Source organism: Squalius cephalus (assembly GCF_949319135.1).
Source record: "Squalius cephalus genome assembly, chromosome: 22".
NCBI lineage: Eukaryota > Metazoa > Chordata > Actinopteri > Cypriniformes > Leuciscidae > Squalius > Squalius cephalus.
Window position 1 is genome coordinate 11,717,627 of NC_137143.1, and position 19,848 is coordinate 11,737,474.

The following is a 19,848-nucleotide window of genomic DNA, read 5'->3' on the forward strand; positions in this document are numbered from 1 at the left end:
GTCGTATTATTAGAATCTTGAAGGTTCTTCTCTTAAACACCCAATCAAATTACATATGCAAATGCCCCAAGCACCAAAGAGTCTTAAAGTTTCCACAACTTCTTATTGGCTCAGTCACCTCCAGTGGGTGTGAGATCTTAATACTTTAAAAGATCAAGTCAAGTCAAGTCATCTTCATTTATATAGCGCTTTTAACAATGTAGATTGTTTCAAAGCAGCTTTACAGAGATAAACATATAATTTAAGTAAATAGAGATTGTTTTGGCTTTATAGTGGTTCTTTAATAAAGTTATTTTCCAGCTAAAGTTAGTTTTGATTGATTCGCTTCCGTCGCAACGATCATTTGTTATTAAATTAGGGGCAGCTAAGAGGACACCATTCTCTCTACACAGACTTTAAACGCGAACCTGTGAGAAACGCTGATGGCGTTCACATGCGCATTAAGAATTGTTTCTATAGTTATGTGCGTTTGAATATATGTGCGCAGGTTTGTAATTCCCTACAAACCAAGCCTAAACAAAGTACTGGTCTTGTCTTATAAATTTTGATACAGAATTTTATTTTATTTTGTCACTTCGGGGTAGGTACGCGAAGCGAATTTTCCCGACAATGCTTTATCTGTAGAGTGGCAAAGGGATCCTCCATAGGGAGAGACTAGTTGGCACTTCAGCACTGCGTTGTCATCGGGTCCAGGCGAAGGTCCTTCATCAGATCTGTATACGGCCTGGATCCGGCAGGCTGCGGGAAAACCTTGGGATAAACAAATACACTAAAATTAGCATAGATGCCATTCTTCTTATGATGTAACGAGTAGATCAGGATTTATGGGAAGTGTTCCCGGTTCCGGCTGACCTAATCTATGCAGCCTAACATTGAATAGAAGTCTATAATGTATTATGTGAATGCTAGGTCAAAGAGATGTGTCTTTAATCTAGGTTTGAACTGACAGAGTGTGTCTGCTTCCCGGACAATGTTAGGAAGACTGTTCCAAAGTTTTGGTGCTAAATAGGAAAAGGATCTACCGCCAGTAGTCGATTTTGATATTCTAGGTATTATTAACTGGCCGGAATTTTGAGATCGCAATAGACGTGAAGGACTATAATGCGTTAAGAGCTCGCTTAAGTACTGCGGAGCTAAACCATTTAGTGCTTTGTAAGTAATCATCAATATTTTAAAATGTATGCGGTTTAATAGGCAGCCAATGTAGTGTTGACAGAACTGGGCAAATATGGTCATACTTCTTGGTTCTAGTAAGAACTCTAGCTGCTGTGTTTTGGACCAGTGGTAGTTTGTTTATTATGCGTGCAGGGCAACCACCCATAAGAGCATTACAATTATCTAGCCTTGAGGTCATGAACGCATGAACTAACTGTTCCGCATTTTTCATTGAAAGCACATGTCGTAATTTAGATATATTTTTAAGATGGAAGAATACGATTTACAGATGCTAGAAACGTGGCTTTCAAATGAAAGATTAGTATCAAAGAGCACATCCAGGTTCATAACCGACGACGAAGAATTGACAGAGCAGCCATCAATTGTTAGACAGTATTCTAGGTTAGTACGTGCGTAGGTTTTTGGTCCAATCATTAGAAACTCAGTTTTTTCAGAATTAAGTAATAGGAAATTACTAGTCATCCAATTTTTTATATCAGCTACAGCGGGGGAAATAAGTATTGAACACGTCACCATTTTTCTCAGTAAATATATTTCCAAAGGTGCTATTGACATGAAATTTTCACCAGATGTTGATAACAACCCAAGGAATCAGTACATACAAAGAAACCAAAACAAATAAGCTCAGAAATTAAGTTGTGTAATAATGTGAAATGACACAGGGAAAAAGTATTGAACACATGAAGAAAGGGAGGTGCAAAAAGGCATGGAAAGCCAAGACAACAGCTTAAAACTATTAGTAATTAAAAAGCAATCCAGCCCCCTGTCCGTGCAAATTAATAACAGCTGGTTCAGTCCCAACGGATGGCCTACAAAAAGGTCTCATTGCCAAGGTGTCACACAAGACACATCTCATGATGGGTAAAAGCAAAGAGCTGTCTCAAGACCTTTGCAACCTAATTGTTCCAACACATAATGATGGCATTGGTTATAGGCACCATTCTAAGCTTCTGAATGTTCCAGTGAGCACTGTTGGGGCCATAATACGGAAGTGGAAAGACAATCATTTCACCATAAATTTGCCTCGATCAGGTGCTCCTCGCAAGATTTCTGACAGAGGAGTGAAAAGAATAATCAGAAGAGTTGTCCAAGAGCCAACACCAAGCTGTATGGCGTTTTTAGGGTAATGTGCAGTGCCATTTCTCCTCCAAACATGGTGTGTATTATGGCATCCAAACAATTCAATTTTGCTCTCATGTGACCACACTAAATCCTCCCAGTATTTCCCTGGCTTTTCCAAATGTTGTGCAGCAAACTTTAAACGAGCTTCAACATGCTTTTTTTCTTCAGTAATGGAGTCTTGCGTGGTGAGCGTGCATACAGGCCATGGAGGTGGAGTGCATTACTTACTGTTTTCTTTGAGAATACAGTACCTGCTATCTGCAGGTCTTTTTGAAGCTCTCCACAAGTGGTCCTTAGCTCTTGGACAACTCTTCTGATTATTCTTTTCACTCCTCTGTCAGGAATCTTGATGAATTAATGATATTAAGAAGAGTATCTATGACCTCTGGAAGCATTTCTTTCAGTAGCTTAGTCGGTATATGGTCTAACATACATGTTGTTGAATTAGATGATATAACCAGTTTAGAATGAATGGAATTTTTCCTCAGGGACACTACAATACACTGCCTGATGCAATACTGTAGTAGATGGTTGCATAGTTTTAATTTTCTCTCTAATATTATCAATTTTGTAAGTAAAGAAGTTCATAAAGTCATTACTGCTATGCTCTTTGGAAACTTCAGAAGTAGAAGCTTTATTTCTTGTTAATTTAGCCACTGTGTCAAATAAATACCTAGGGCCCTATTTTAACGATCTGAAACGCAAGCATCAAATGCGAAACGCAAGTAACTTTGTGGGCGGATCTCAGGCACTGTTGCTATTATACCGGCGGGATAAATAACTCTTGTGCCCGACGCAAATCTAAAATGGGTTGGTCTGAAGTAGCTACATTACTCATAGGTGTGGTTTGGGCGTGAAATAAACCACTCAGAGCATCATCTCACATTCCCTTTAAGAGCAGACTGCGTGCTTGTTCCATGGCGGATTGCTATTATAACGGCGGATTTGCCAGGCGCACGCCAGGAGTGGTTCACAGCCGAGGAGACTGACGTTCTCATCAGGGGCGTAAAAGACAGAGAGGTGACATTGTATGGGGATGGGAGAAACCCATCCAAATAAGCTTCGGTTAAACAGGCGTATAATAATTTGGGTAAATGTGTAAGCTAGATTTATGCCTATTTTTTCACATTTTCATGGACACCACAATGATTTCCCTCGTGTGGAATATTTTTCCTTATAATTATGTATGGTTTGCAAAAATGTCAACTGCTGCGTCTGTGTAGATGAGAGAAGCAAAGTGTATGCGCGTTGTGCACACACTACATTATGGCCAAGCATGCACCCTTAAAATAGCATCTGAACGCTCCACTGAAAACGTGCCACTGACTTTAGACTAGGTTTTTCCTGGTCTGTGGCGGATTTTGTTTTCTGGAACTGCAAAATAGCATAAGGGAACACGCCTCCTCTTTTCGCTGAACCGCCCCCGGAGCGCAAGTTCATTCCCTAATTTACCGACGTGCGTCTGTGGAGGGAAAAGTCCGCTGTGCGTCGGGTGCAAAATAGGAATGATACATGCTTCGGTGTAAGTCAATTGCGCTGGGTGCAAGATAGCCCCTAGGGTTGTATTTGTTTTCTTCAAAGAGATTAGAAAAATAAGCAGATCTAGCAGTTTTTAAAGTTTTTCTGTTTGCAATCGTGCTCTTTCTCCACGAAATTCGAAAAATGTCTAGTTTTGTTTTCTTCCAGTTGCACTCCATTTTTCTGGCTGCTCTTAAGTGCCTGAGTGTGCTCATTGTACCACGGCGTTGGACTATTTTCTTTAATCTTCTTTAAGCGCAAAGGAGCAACTGTGTCTCAAGTGCTGGAAAAGAGAGTCAAAAGTTTCTGTCGCAATACTGAGTTCTTCTAAGCTATCTGGGATGCTGAGGATATAAAACTGATCAGGAATATTATTAATAAAGCAATCTTTAGTGGCAGAAGTGATAGTTCTAACATATTTGTAACACGGAGTCGGCTTTGCAACCTTGGCTAAATGGAGTATACACGAGACTAGATAATGATCTAAGATGTCATCGCTCTGCTGCAGAATTTCATCGGAATTAACATTGATTCCACGTGACAACATTAGATCTAAAGTATGATTATGACAATGAGTGAGTCCTGACACGTGTTGTCTCCAATAGAGTTCAGAATGTCCAAATGCCAATCGCAATGCATCTTTTTCGTTATCTACATGTATATTAAAATCACCAACAATTAGGACTTTATCTGCAGCCAGTACTAACTCCAATAAAAAAATCAGCAAATTCTTTGATAAAGTCTGTATGGTGCCCTTGTGGCCTGTATACAGTAGCTAGCACAAATGTAAAGCGCGATTTATCATTTACACTTGATAGTGTGACATTAAGCACCGGCACATCAAAATAATTATATTTGAAACTAGACTTCTCAGTAATTCTGAAGATATTACTATAGATTACAGCAACACCACCCTGTTTTCCTTTAGATTTGGCTCAATTTTATAACTCATGACTCATTTAAAGTAATGTAATTGACTGGTTTTAGCCAGGTTTCTGTCAGACACAACACATCTAGGTTATAATCTGTAATCATATCATTAACAATAAGTGCTTTTGAAGTAAGGGATTGAATATTCAGCAATCCGAGCTTTATCATTTGTTCATCTGTATTATATCTATTTTTTATTTGTTTAACATTGATACAAATTTTACCGTTAAATGGGTTTGAGAGTTTTTTGTATTTCCTAATTCGGGGAACAGACACAGTCTCTATATGATGATATCTAGGTGAAAGAGTCTCTATATGATGGGATTTATCCCAAACCCAAAATGGAACTTGTGCAAGTCTCTATTAACCCCACTAAAGAGGTTCCCAGACCATCCTCAGACTATGCCAGAATTTAGGAGCCAAATGCAAATAAGCTCTACCTTCTTGAGTGGGCTTTGATATCGTGTTGTAGTGTGATGGAAGATTGGTTAAATTCAAATGAGCTAAGCCATTTAATTTAACAGTTAGCCAGTTTAGAGTCTCGAGATTGTTTATGGAGGATTCAGGGCAGCCAGCTTGTAGTGCATTACAATAATCTAGTCTTGAGATCAAAAAAGCATGAACTAACTTTTCTGCATCAAAAACAGATAACACTTTCCATAGTTTGGCATAAGGTGGAAGAAGTAGTTTTGGTAAAATGGAAAGTATTATTTTCAAAAAACAGTTTGCTGCCTAATGTAACACCTAGATATTTAATTATAGAAGATGAAGTAACATAACATCCTTCTACTATATATGCAGGGTTTTGGTCCAATGAATAGTATATGCCTAGTTTTTTTCATAGTTGTCCTGTAATGCAAATTAATGCAAAGTTGTCATATCACAGGTATTGAATTAGCACCTTGCTAGAAAGTGATGTCAATTTGATCACCCAGAATAAACCTGTTTAAAACCATGTTTTAAATCTGCTTATTCAGAAGTCTGGTCGAGGGAAGGTTCAAGGGGAGGTGTTGCCCACTCTGGACATGACGCTCTTTGACTGGACTGATTATGAGGATATGAAGCCTGCAGACACTTGGCCATCCAACAAAAGAAAAGGTATGAAAGCACATTCTCAAGGTCTAAACAATAACAGTTATTTTATTGTCCATCAGATTTGTTTCCAACAGTAGTTTTTTTTTATTCTTGGAGTGTTAAGACCAGATAAATATTTGATTATAAGATTGGATAGTTCTCCCAGATATTTAAACCTCTGTGCCTAAATAATTTGCAAACTCACAGCTGATTTCTGAATAAAAGATTTCATAGGAGGCCTGTGTCTGTTTCCACCTATAAAGATAAACGCCGCAGCAAAAATAAGAGCAATGGGAACACAACGCTTGATTCGGAAGTCATTGAACCATGTGACCATCATCTTGACTGCCTCCCTGGTCAGTGCACCCCTATATTTGTTTAATACCATTATAATACCATTATCAAAGGCAGTGCTTCTCAAAACAGTTCTGAGGACGACCCCACCCACCACTGCACATTTGAATGTCTTCAACGTCAGACACACCCAATTTAATTCTCGCAGTCTCTACTGATGAGCTGGTGAATAAGATATTAGATGAGGGAGATATCCAAAATGTTTCATGGTGGAGGTCCTCAAAACTGGTGTGACAAGCACTGATCAAAGGAATAGCTCACTCAAACATGACAAATGCCATTATTTACTTGTCATCATGTTTTTACAAACCAGTATGTTTACTATTTTTTTTTTCCTGTGGAACACAAAAGGTACTCTTTTTTTTCCCAGAGGTGTAGTGTTGTGTACCTGAAAACCATACTTGAGTAAAAGTACAGATACCTTACAGCAAAAATGACTCCATTACAAGTTACAAGTAACGAATTCCAATACGACTTTCACGAGTTCACACTTACAAATAAGTCAGATAGAATAAATGCGTATTTGGCGTGCTGTTCGAGGAGAGGGCTCCGGGCTCGGTATTTGGCCCGAACCCAGAGTACTCCCCCCGTATTCCTGGCTGTGAAGAACAAGCCAAGAGTGAGGAGTCGGGGTGGTGGAGGGATGCTGAAAACTGTCAAGGAAGTTAGGTGAGTTGACAGAGTGAATATATATATATATGCTTCCTCTCATGCTGATAGGGTAGACATGGTAATTGTTTGATGAGTTGATTGATTGATTGATTGCTTGATTATTTGAACGTGCTCCTCCCGAACTTTGTTAATAAAACATCATTAAAAGTCAGAGTATCTGATTTTAAAAATTCTTAAGACTTTTACTTGTTCGTCAAAGCCTACTGTTACCGGACATGCTGGTTTCGGCCTCATCCCCAGCTGCAGCCATGTCCTCATCTCATATATGAAACTATGATTTACTAAATACCTGCTCATGCATTTGCGTAAAGTAGCCTTGTTGACAAGTTTGGGTGAGTAATGGCAAAATGCACAAGATATAGTACCTTCAATGCCCTGTATCACTTCTTTTGTAGCAAAAAATAAACTGCTGCAGAAAAAATGTTATGCAACTTTTCCCTCTTATGTCATACTTGGTAATGTCATACATACATAATTGATATCTGGCTACAGTACATATACATATATATATATATATATATATATATATATATTAGGGCTGTCAAAATAACACGTTAATTTCGATTAATTAATCTGAGAAAAAATAACGCGTTAAAAAAATAACGCAGATTAATCCATTCCGTATTGACCTTTGAACCTGGAGCCGTTCTAGCCCGTTTATATACTGTCTATGGTTCTAGCCACCATTCGACTGTAAAATGAAGGAGGGAGACGAGAACGCGCTGGTGCTGCCTGGATTATTGATTGGAACATTTACTTATAAAAAACGGCCTGATGGAAGTGTTGATAAAAATAAAGTCGTCTGCAATGTCTGCAGCAAGGAATTTGCATATCACCGGAGTTCGTCCACTCTAAAGTACCCATAGACAGTATATAAACTGGACACAGCGACCCCATTGGATTCAACGGAGACAAGTGAAGTCAATTAGAAGCTCTTACTTCCTGGGGGTCGAGCGTAGAGAAATCTGAATCATTCCCTTCCGAAACTTGCAGAGACAGAGAGTGTGAGTAGGAGGTGTCCATGAGCTAGGAGCAGGAGAAACTTTTGCTATGTATTCTGATTAATTATTTTGTCACTTTGCCTCCACGTCCCCCCGATTGCCTGCGAGCTTCTCCTCCTGTCCATACGGTAATTCTCTACTGTGCGACAGAGAGTCGCGTGGTTATGACGCAATCGTTAGCCTATTTTTACAAAAATTGCTTCTACGGGGCCATAACGTAAGATACAAGGTAATGGAGCCTTTTATACATTTTCGTGTTTCTTTAGAAATAAATAAAGGACAAATGGAGTCTTTAAACACCTCAGATGTAAAGTTATTCGCTTTCAAAGTGACGCCAAAATGAATGGGAGTCAAGGGATGCTAACAGCAGGTGGGGGTCCGCTAATCAATGCCGGCGCCCGGGGAAGCTTCAAAATAATATGAAACCCTGCCCCCCTGAAAGTACCACATCAATGCAAAGCATCCAGGAGTTAACGTTAATCCGGAGGATCACTGGACGTCAGTTAGCAATCAATTAGCAATCACAATTATGTAAAAATTATGTATGCGATTAATTTAGATTAATTAATCACAGAGTATGTAATTAATTAGATAAAAAATTTTAAGCGATTGACAGCCCTGATATATATATATATATGTATATATATATATATATATATATATATATATATATACACAGTACTGTGCAAAAGTCTTAGGCATGTTAATACCCCCCCCCCCCCCCCCCAAAATTATTGGTTTTAAGTCAGTAATTTATATATTTTGCTGTAGTGTGTCAGTAGGAAATATCAGTTTACATTTCCAAACATTCTTTTTGCCATTAATTGTAATAATCCAGTGAGATTTCTGTATGCACAAGGAGTCTGACAACAGCCAGGATGATCTGATCTCACCATCATCGAGTCCGTCTGTGATTTCTTCAAGCATCTCGGAGACGTTCCCACTGTTCTTCTCGATTTAGTCTGTCTCAGTTTTTCTGTTTCTTCATGTAATCACAGACGGACTCGATGATGGTGAGATCAGATCATCCTGGCTGTTGTCAGACTCCTTGTGCATACAGAAATCTCACTGGATTATTACAATTAATGGCAAAAAGAATGTTTGGAAATGTAAACTGATATTTCCTACTGACACACTACAGCAAAAGATATAAATAACTGACTTAAAAACATTATTTTTTTTTGCGGGGGGAGGTGGGGGGATATTAACATTCCTAAGACTTTTGCACAGTACTGTATATATATATATATATATATATATATATTCATTTATTTATTCATTTATTTATTTATCTTATAAAGTATGGCTTTTCTAGCACATGAGATGTGCATGAGTGTAGGCACCAAGACGATTGTGGAATAATTTGAGAACAAAATGAAATATATAGAATCTGCTGCTTGTTAGCTTGCTTATTTTTCTCATGAGCATCATCTATTTAAGGCCACATGTTATGAAACTATGCTATTAAACACAGGTTATGAGTTGCAATGTTGTTTGCAAATGTTCATTGCAACTATGGTTTTGGGATACGCCAAATTGAACAAAAGACAATAATAGCCCCTCTGTTAAAAAGTTTGTTTTCCTCAAAAATTCACCTTCTGTGTTCCACAGTATAATTTAAAATTCTATGAGGGTGAGTAGATTACACAATTTTAATGTTTTCAGCAAATTATTTAATTAATATGATATTCATTAGCAAAACATACTAGAAAATACTTGCCAGTGTTTACTTTTGTGGTTTATCTCATTGTGCTACGATCAGGTTCTTGTTGTGACCTCAGAGAACATGAGTGCAAACCTCACAACCATGGTCTAAACAACAAGTGTTATGATGACTGCATGTGTGAGGAAGGTGGGTATGACTTTTCTGGTTTTCTTAGAGGCAAATTAACATTCTAGAAAGATACTAAAAAGTATAAAAAGGGATTTCACAAAACCCATCAGGAATATGTCCAAGTCACATTTCACCAATAAATCAAAACATAGAAATACTAAATTGTAAAATGAACTATTTTATACATTACATTGTCAAGTCAAGTCACTTTTATTAATGTAGCTCTTTAGACAATACAATACTGAACTGAATTCAGTTTAGTTCAACAACTGTAAAAAGTTCATCAATTATGGAATTAGTTAAGTTCATCTACTGTATAAAACAACTCTGTAGAAAACGTCTCGGGTTATGAATATAACATTGGTTCCCTGAGAAGGGGAAAGAGATACTGTATCCTGGGACGCTAATGTGAAATGCCTCTGGCATGACAGGTGTCTGAAGCACATCAAAACATGACAATAACATTGACCAGCGACAGCCTATGATGTCACTACTAGTGTGACCAGAGTATAAAAGGGCACCTGTAGTACACGTCATCCACGTTTTTGCTGAAGGAGACGTGGGCAGACATGCCTGAAGCATGGCAATTAGACGCAGTGTCTCATTACCATTCTCATGGAACCAAGGTTACATTCATTACCCAATACTTTTTCTTTCGAATGGGAACTCACTGCATCCTAGGACGCTAATTGGAAACAAATACCTACTCTGCCATGCTGAAAGAATGAGTGCCATAGGGCTGACATTAGTCAATGATTTCAATGGCACTGATCCGGAGTCACAGTTCCCTGTCCTAGGGGTACGCACCTGCAGTCGTCGTGACTCTATTCCCTAGGGCCAGAAACCCTGGCTACATTGGGCAGCTTAGCTCAGAGCCTGGTATTCAAAGAATACCTTGAGCAGAATATGACCAAGGATTAAAAATATATCCTGCCTGTCACCACAGGGGATACACCCCTGATGAGTGGAGGTGTGACAAGAGGAGACCTAGCAACACTTAGGGGAAAAAAATGAAGGAGGCAGATGTTGGCCTCTGCATCCCGAGAATGCTGGGTGTGTCTGCTCTAGATTACCTGTACTTCCCTCAAATCCTGTTTTCTTTTTTCTTACATCTTGCCTTCTCTTCATTTTACTCCTGTGAGGCGGAGGAGCACAATTGGCGACGCTTACCTCAGACCTCAGACCAAGACAGGCCAGGCCTCTTTAGAGGCTTGGGGCGGTGACCTGGACCGTGGTATAGAGGTCTTATATATAGGTCTTATATATAGATATATTGGCCTCTTTCAAATTATTTGAAATTCCTGACCACAGTCTCAACAGATGTGTCGAAGAGCTCAGAGGGCGAAACTGGTGCATCAAGGAGAAAGTTTCTCTCTTTCTCCCTGATGTCTGCAAGGTTCAACCAGAGAAGCCTCTCCATGGTGATGTGATTTCTACTCAAGTCACAGATGACATAGTGATTTTTTAGTCCGGCAGACATCTTCCATTGGTAATGCGGGTAGCATACAATGGGAAGGGCGCAGATTTGCGATCCAGGAGTCATTGCCATGCTGGCCTGGAGGATGCTGAACTTCAGTTGAGCCAAGAGGGACCTTACAGAGTGGACTGGGCAGCTGGGTCAGTTGAATTTTCACAGGGTCCATTGCAGGCTGGCTGCACCACTGAGGTGTGTGGGAAAGGCAATGTCTGCTGATGCAGAGGTCCTTTGTGGACTAGGCTGCGCTGCAGGAGGAGCCATAAGGGTCAGATGAGGTCCCTCAATGCCGGAGCCCTTTTGACATGGTGTGTCTGTAAGTGTCTCCTTTCCCATCGAGTTGGAAACGCAGAACAAGGGTGTGTCTACCAGGGGGACATTTATCCCATTCTGATGAGGAGGAGATTGAAATCTGGTCCCTGATTGTGATTGGCCAATGGTGCCTGAATTAGCCATGGTGTTGCTGACCCTACTGTGGAACTCATTTGCATATTATAAAGTACAGTATTAAAACTGTGTTATATTTTACCCATGCACATGCATATTTCTTTACCAAACCTCTTTTTTAAAATCATTAAGGCATTGAATGGAACAGATAGAGGCCAAACACTATGAGAAATGGCTAAGTCAGTGTCCATGCATTTGTTTATCTGTTAATAGATCTGTCCCGTGAACTGTTGTGTTAACAGTCAATAACCATTACCATAAACTGTGCTTTGCATGAAGATAAAGTGGATGTGTGGCAACTGACCCTGGTCCTGGACGTGGGGCGGTCAGCCTGTGAGGATTCAAAAACATCATCGTCCTCAACAACCACATCCTGCTTTTCTTGGCTTGAAGCTTCTTGGCTTGGCACTCACTGCCGGATCAGAAGATGTGAGCATAACACATCCTCATCCAGCAGCTCAACCTCATCAGCTACAGAAGAAGAAGAAAAAGCCATACCTTTCTTGAATTCCTCTGCAAGCTCCATCTGAGAGCCGCATGATCTCAGTTTTCTCCTCGCCTCAGCTGCAGCAGGTCCTGATTTGCAGGGTTCTTCATAGAAAAACTCTTGCAATACTTGCACAAGCAAATCAGGTGTCAGATAGTGCCAGATATCCATGGGCGGATCTACAGGGGGGCAAGAACAGGGGTTTTTGGATTTTGATGATCCAAAAACTGTACTTGTAAAAACAACCCGCCACTATGTCCACAAGCTTCTCAAAACAGTGAACTAAACAATACATTTACCAAAAGTGAACAATTAAATGTTTAATTTTAAATGTATTATTAGCCCCTGCCCCTCAAATACTTAGCTACGTCCCTGATTCAAACGTGCAGAGCGGCGTTCGCTCAGTCTGGCTCACACACAGCGAGTCTGCTGCGGTGCAGTGGCCCTGCAACCCGACTGGAGAAACTGAGCTGCCCCAGAGCCTCTGAAGGTGAAGTGAGTTTCCCCAGGTGTAGTTTAAACACACGTTTAACTTAAAGTTACATTTGTAATGAATGTATTGTATGCTAAAGACGATTCAGCATCAGCAAAAACAGTGAGTCTATTACGTTAGCCAAAATCAGCGGTCAAATCGCTTCCCTTTGATTAGCCTAATCTTGATTTTAGTAAAGACAAGAACAGCTTAATAAAAAATATTAAATATTGTTTGTATCCATAACGTTTACTGATGGTCGCCGTTATGCCGACGTACGTTACGTTACAACACACAATAGCCTACAGTGCCAGTTAGGAGATCGATCATTTGATTAGCTAAGCAGTCCTATTAAATCCAATTCCTCTCAGATATCACAGCAATGAAACCAGGTTACAACTGGGGAAATAACAAATACAATAGGATTAAGTTAAGTATGGGCGTTAATAGTTGGGAGAAGATATGATGCGTAATAATGATTAGATCTGCATTTGGTCTTAAAGAGGCAGCAGTCTAATAAACCTGATGACGATTGCTCCATTAATATGAATCAAACAACAAAAGGCAAAGAGAAAATCAGTCGCAGCTCTTGAATGATATAAGCTTTAATCTATCTATGATAAACTATGCAGTGTTATTTTAAATCTGACTTTAGATGTCTTTTTAGCCCATATTACTCCTGAACAGTGATGTCAGTAGACATTACTGAAATTAAAGCACTGGGTATATAATTTGTATATTTGTTTAATTGTATACTTCTTTTGTTTGACCATGTGTTTGTACTTTGTTTTTGGTGTCCTATGTCTTCTGTATATAAAACTCAAAAGCCTGCACCCTTCTGCATAACTTACATGTTTTGTTTTCTTAAAGCATTGCTTTTTCTTTTGCTATAGATATTTATTTTACATTTCAAAATATAAAGCAATATTAATTATGTTCTAAATTATTTTTCCCCCTTTTTTTTAATATAAAAAAAGACCCGATAAGAATACCGTTAAAGTACCGGATCGATAAGGAGTATTGGTAAGAGTAGTAATACTGAACGATACCCATCCCTATTGGCAGCAACGAATTAAAAGTTATGGCCAATTTAACTGTGATTAAATTCAGTATATATGTCTGCCATATGTTGCCACCCCTCAAAAATTCCTGCCCCCCTCTCGCCACCCCATAAATATTTTTCTAGATCCGCCCCTGCAGATATCAGGTGATAGATAGGTAGTGATAGTAAAATGTGACCTGGAAATTATTTCTCATGATTCAATTAAAAACATCTTGACTTCCTCATTCAATCAAAGAATACATTTATTTGTAAGTAATTTTGGATGAAAATTTTTGCTAAATGAATAAATGTAAATGTAAAATTCTTTAGGTCTGCGTTGTTATGCCAAGTTCCACCGCAAGAGGCGGGTGACCCGAAGACGTGGCCGCTGTGTGGAGCCAGAATCAGCCAACAGCAACCAAGGGGCCTTCATCACCATCTGACATATAAAGAGATGCATCCTCATACCCCATGACTGATAATGGACTGAGCCTTAAGAATGTGGGCCAAAGTTAAACATCCATCAAAGCTTGCTTTAACTCAACCCACAGTATAAGCAATAAGGTTACAAGAGGCCATGCGGTATTGTGAAGTCACGACTGAAAGGCGCTGTTAGGCATGACGCGAAGCAGAGTGCCTGCAACCCCTTCATCCGTGACTGTATTCAAAATACTGCACACCTTGAGTAGGCTACCTTATTGCTTTTTTTAAAACGATTACCACCCCAACAAAATATTATATACATTTTTTTTTTTTTAAGGAAAATCATTAAATTCCATCCTTCCACCATTAAATGACAGTGACTGTAAAAAAGCAAGAAAATATTTCTAGATGTAATGCCTCATCTAATGGAGCTCAAATAAAAACAAGGAACTAGGAACTGTTTATATGCGCTGTCTTTTATTTTTAACACAATAAGATATTTTCTCAAACACTGATCTCTCAGCATTAAAAAAAGTTGGTTTTCAACCTTTTAATTTAAACCAGACCTGTTCGCAGCACAGCACAAGTTTGCCTCAATTTCATTCAACAGTATAACTCAATGAAAGTATAACTTTCTGAAACAGAAAATAGTTACTTTTGCTGAAATACATCATACATGGAACAGTTTTGACAGTTTATTGATCGATCGATATTGTACCGAAACACCAATCTGTTCAATGAAGCGTCATAGCCATGCTTTATGGTATATAAAACATGGCTAATGACCAATCAGCATCATGAACCGGAGCTATCTGTTTTTTAAATGGTCCTATGCTGTACTAACCTGTCAAGGTTGTGCCCCATTCAGAATTAAATTTAGAATGGCTTATAAGGAGGAATTGAGAAATCAGGATACAGAATTGGAAATTGAGACAGGAAGTAGAATTTCGCCCGTATTTTTTTAGAAACACTAGAAGATATTAATAAGGCAATTTTTAAATGCCGCCTATTGAAATTTGTCTGCAATTGGTCATTTAATCAAATGTCATCAAATTACTTTTTTGGACTATGGAATTAATCAAGCCAACTAATGGACCATTGAATTGTCTGCACGTTTATCGCTTTTTAACACAGAGGCCTCAAACTCAGTTTCTGGAGCTAATCAAGGTATGCAGGATTACTAGAAACTTCCAAGCAGGTGAGTTGGAGCTAAACTCTGCAGGGCTATATGGTCTCCAGGAACTGAGTTTGAGACCACTTTATTAACATGTGTGTATGTTCGCTCATAGGTTACAGAATTAATAGATTCAAATTTGGCCAGTATTTATTTATTGATTTATTTTTTAATTATCTGAAAACAGTGTGGTGAATTTTTGTGATGCTGGGTGGCAAAATAAAGATTTGTTTTACAGAAGTTGGCTTCTGCGACCTTGGCTTTTTAGAAATATGTGCCTCTACCTACAAAACTCCAACATACCTAGATACAATTTACTTTAGTTTCCAGCTGAAATGAACAATAGAAACAGTAAAAAGGCAACAACTTTTGCTCCTTTTCACATAAATGATGATTACGAGGGCAGATTATCTATTAATAAACAGTATGATAAATTTCAAAACGCTTTTACCATAGTGCATCATTTAAAAACAAATACATTATGACATCTACATCATATAACCAGCTTCATAGTACAACACAGGTCACAATAAAAAGAGCAAACTAAAATGACATGGTTGCTTCAGCAAATGCATTTTTTAAACACTATCCAGGGTATAGTGTGTAAGTTATTTCATTTAGCAAAAATGCCAACACATGCACTTATTTCCAGTGAGCCTGGGTTAGAGGGGAAACAATATAATTTAGTTTAGAGAAATATGTCTAATTAGAGCAGTGGTTCTCAACCTTTTTTGGGCTAGCGCCCCCTATCCAATATCCAGGCCCCCCACCCCCAAACTAAGCAAGTAGGAATAAGTCAGAGTTTAACAGATGAAATAAGTGCAAAATTATTAATACAATTGAACTATACTCCACAGTGATTAATCCAAAAAACAAGCTATAAAATACATTGGCATAGCAATCCCAGTGTTTCTCACAGGATGTTTGGTAAATCTGTGGTGGGTGGACCTCGGGCCTTCTAGGGGAGTTGGGGGGCATGCCCCCCGTAAGAAAATTTTGTGCATTTGAATGTTAAATTCATCAATCTGGTGCACTTTGAGAGTTCAAAATTAAAAGCTCCAACCCATATTCAGTGTGCAAATTAAACAAAAAAAAATACTAACCTCTTTTAGTTGTGTCTGTCTACATTACACTACTACATAATAATAGTTATAATATTAATCCCATGACAGTAATAGCCATATATTGTAAAACAAATGCACTGAAAAATAAAGGACGGTCATTAAAGCGGTAACGTTTGCACTTAGGTTTTATTATGCATTTAGGAGAGTATTGCAAGAAGCTGCTTAACTTTACTTTCGAAAAATAAATAAATACAATCATGATTTTTCATGAAAAATTATGTTAGAATTGTAGGCCTAAAATACCTTGGTATCAGATTGTTTTCATCAATGGTATAATTAATACAATTACAATTAATTTGGTTTGTCGTGATTAATTTGTGTTCATAATAATAAAAAAAAATCTTCTAACAAGAATAAACACATATGAACAATTAAATTATTATTGTATTATTAATTATTTTTATATCTTGAAACTACCCAAGCAGCGTTTCGCGCTCAGATGTGACGGCGGAATTAATAAATTACCAAAATGTGATTGCAGAATATATTTAAATTATCCATCAAATTGTCATTTTCTCCTTACTGTCTTGCAAGTTAACAATAATGCCTGACCAGTAAATTACTTGGTGAACAAAGAAAACATTTTGGCATTAGGGATTGGAATTAGTTAATGCCTAAAAATGTAAAAGTTTTACCTTATAAATAGAATTTAGTTTAATTAATTTTAAAATTTGTCGCCGGAGTGAATGGGAACATTATTTATTGAAAATATTTGAAAAAATATAAGTGTTTCTTAAGTCAATACTTTTTAATGGCCACTTTATCCACTTTAATTTCAAAGCTTACACTAATGACTTGAAAAGACGCCAATTCTTAAATTATGAATTTTGCCTAAACCCTGCTTTTTGTCAAAAGTTACTTGTTAAATTTGTACAGATTAATTTGTGTCTGAATTAATGGCTTTTTCTACTGCTTTCTAATGTGACACTATACTATAAATAACTACTGCTACTCTTGTATTCAAATTAATGTGGATTTGTTTGGTTTATTTATAATGTATAATTTATTTATTCCTATACCAAACAGCTTTCTTTAGAGATGTTATTGTGGATAGGATGTGTGCTATAATGACTGTGTTCTGACAGAAAGATAGAAGGTTGAATGAGTGATTGTTACCTACAGTATATGGATAGAGATGGACAGAGGGGAGAGATGGATAGGTTGTCATTTTAAATAACTGAGCTTCTTTATGGTCTGAAACACCTTTGCGTCCCATCACTGTCTTGATTTAACTGATTAATGGACATTTATGTTTATGAGGCTTTAGATGCTTTAGTCTTTGTAAAGTCTTATTGGTTATCTTGTTTTCATCTTGAGATTTCTCAAGCTCCACAAATTGTTAATTATTTTTAACTGAAATGGCAGAAATAAACTTCACTAAAGGACACAAAGATACTAACAGTATTTTTTTTTTTTTATCACAGATGTTCTAAGACAATAGCCGACTGTGATATATTGTACATGTTATTGCAAATATTTAGGTCAGGTTACCACAACAATCTGTTCTTACCACCTTTTCTATAAGTTTCCTTACAACCTTTCTATACTGTGTGATTTGAAAAGGTGATTTGCAAAGACAACATCTACCTAGGTGAAAAAGACATGGTATTAAATGTATTAAAAATATACTTGAAATTCAAGTAGTATGTTTATAATACATTTGTATCCCCAAAATGCTTATTTGAAGTGCATTAAAAATACACTGAATTGCATTTTAATATATTTCTAAAAAAGTAGGCCTATACTAGAAATACATTGGTAATACATACAGTATATGCTTAATTATACTTTTAAGAAATATGCTAAACACAAGAATACTTTTAATACATTTCTAACAAGTGCACTAGAAGTACATTGGTAATAAATATATGCTTAAGTATATTTTTAAGAAATATGCTAAAAAGAAGCATACTTTTAACATATTTCTAAAAAGTGCACTATAAGTGCATTGGTAATAAATATATGCTTAGTTACACTTTTAAGTGTAAGACTAATGCTAATCGTAAATTTTTTAAGAGTATTATTCACATCAGCACTAATGATGTTCGACTCCGCCAGTCGGAGATCACTAAAATGAATGTTAAAGAGGTGTGTGAACTCGCAAGTACGATGTCAGGCACTGTAATTTGCTCTGGCCCCCTTCCTGTTCGCAGGAGTGATGATATACTTAGTAGATTGTCCTCACTCAATGGCTGGTTGTCTAAGTGGTGTCCGCAAAATAATATAGAATTCATTGACAATTGGAAAAGTTTTTGGGGCAGACCTGACCTGTTGAAAAGAGATGGTATTCATCCCTCCTGGGATGGTGCTGCTCTTCTCTCTAGTAATATTGTATAGTGTAATATAGCACATTGTCTTAGAGCTCAAGCATGAATTGGGGCTCAGGTCAGGAAGCATACAGACTGGCTAAACCGACCGTCTGCTAGCTGTCTCACGTCACCAAGGTCAGATAAATCCCATCACATAGAGCCTCTTTCACCTAGATATCATCATATAGAGACTGTGTCTGTTCCCCGAATTAGGACATACAAAAAACTTCCAAACCCATCTAAGGGTAAAATTTTAATTGATGTTCAACAAATAAAAAACAGATATAATACAAATGAGCAAATGATAAAGCTTGGGTTGCTAAATATTAGATCCCTTACTTCAAAAGCACATTGTTAATGATATGATTACAGACTATAATCTAGATGTGCTGTGTTTGACAGAAACCTGGCTAAAACCAAACGATTACATGACTTTAAATGAGTCCACCCTGCAAGATTACTGTTATAAACATGAACCTCGTCTGAAAGGCAAAGGGGGAGGTGTTGCTGTAATTTATAGTAATATTTTTAGAATTACTAAGAAGTCTAGTTTCAAATATAATTCTTTTGAAGTGTTGATGCTTAATATAGCAATATATAGTGTAAATGATAAATCACATTTGAGATTTGTGCTGGCTACTATATACAGGCCACCAGGGCACCATACAGACTTTATCAAAGAATTTGCTGACTTTCTATCAGAGTTAGTACTGGTTGCAGATAAAGTCATAATTGTTGGTGATTTTAATATACATGTAGATAACGAAAAAGATGCATTGGGATTGGCATTTAAAGACATTCTTAACTCTATTGGAGTTAGACAACATGTGTCAGGACCTACTCATTGTCGTAATCATACTCTAGATCTAATATTATCACACGGAATCAATGTTGATGCCATTGAAATTCTGCAGCAGAGCGATGACATCTCAGATCATTATCTAGTCTCGTGTAAACTTCATTTAGCCAAGGCTGCAAAGCCAACTCCATGTTACAAATATGTTAGACTTATCACTTCTGCCACTAAAGATTTCTTTATTAATAAACTTCCTGATCATTTTCATCATCTCAGCGTCTCAGATAGCTTAGAAGAACTCAATATTGCGACAGAAACTTTTATCCGTTGTGCTTAAAGAAGATTAAAGAAAATAGTCCAACGCCGTCGTACAACGAGCACACTCGGGCCCTTAAGAGAGCAGCCAGAAAAATGGAGCG

The 19,848-nt window shown here is 37.6% G+C and overlaps 1 protein-coding gene across 5 annotated transcripts in view; it reads left to right on the plus strand.

The window, feature by feature from the left end:
- draxina (dorsal inhibitory axon guidance protein a) overlaps positions 1-15,068 on the plus strand; it is a 63,379-nt gene extending 48,311 nt beyond the window's left edge. For 2 of the 5 annotated variants that reach the window (XM_079857523.1, XM_079857524.1), the window contains exons 4-7: positions 5,724-5,844; positions 6,084-6,176; positions 9,610-9,699; positions 13,934-15,068. In XM_079857523.1, the coding sequence (XP_079713649.1) occupies positions 5,724-5,844; positions 6,084-6,176; positions 9,610-9,699; positions 13,934-14,046 (417 nt within the window). In that variant the 3' untranslated portion in view covers positions 14,047-15,068. The remainder of the gene's footprint in view (positions 1-5,723; positions 5,845-6,083; positions 6,177-9,609; positions 9,700-13,933) is intronic. The other 3 variants (XM_079857522.1, XM_079857525.1, XM_079857521.1) reach the window with 3 other exon arrangements.
- The last annotated feature ends 4,780 nt before the right edge of the window (positions 15,069-19,848 follow it).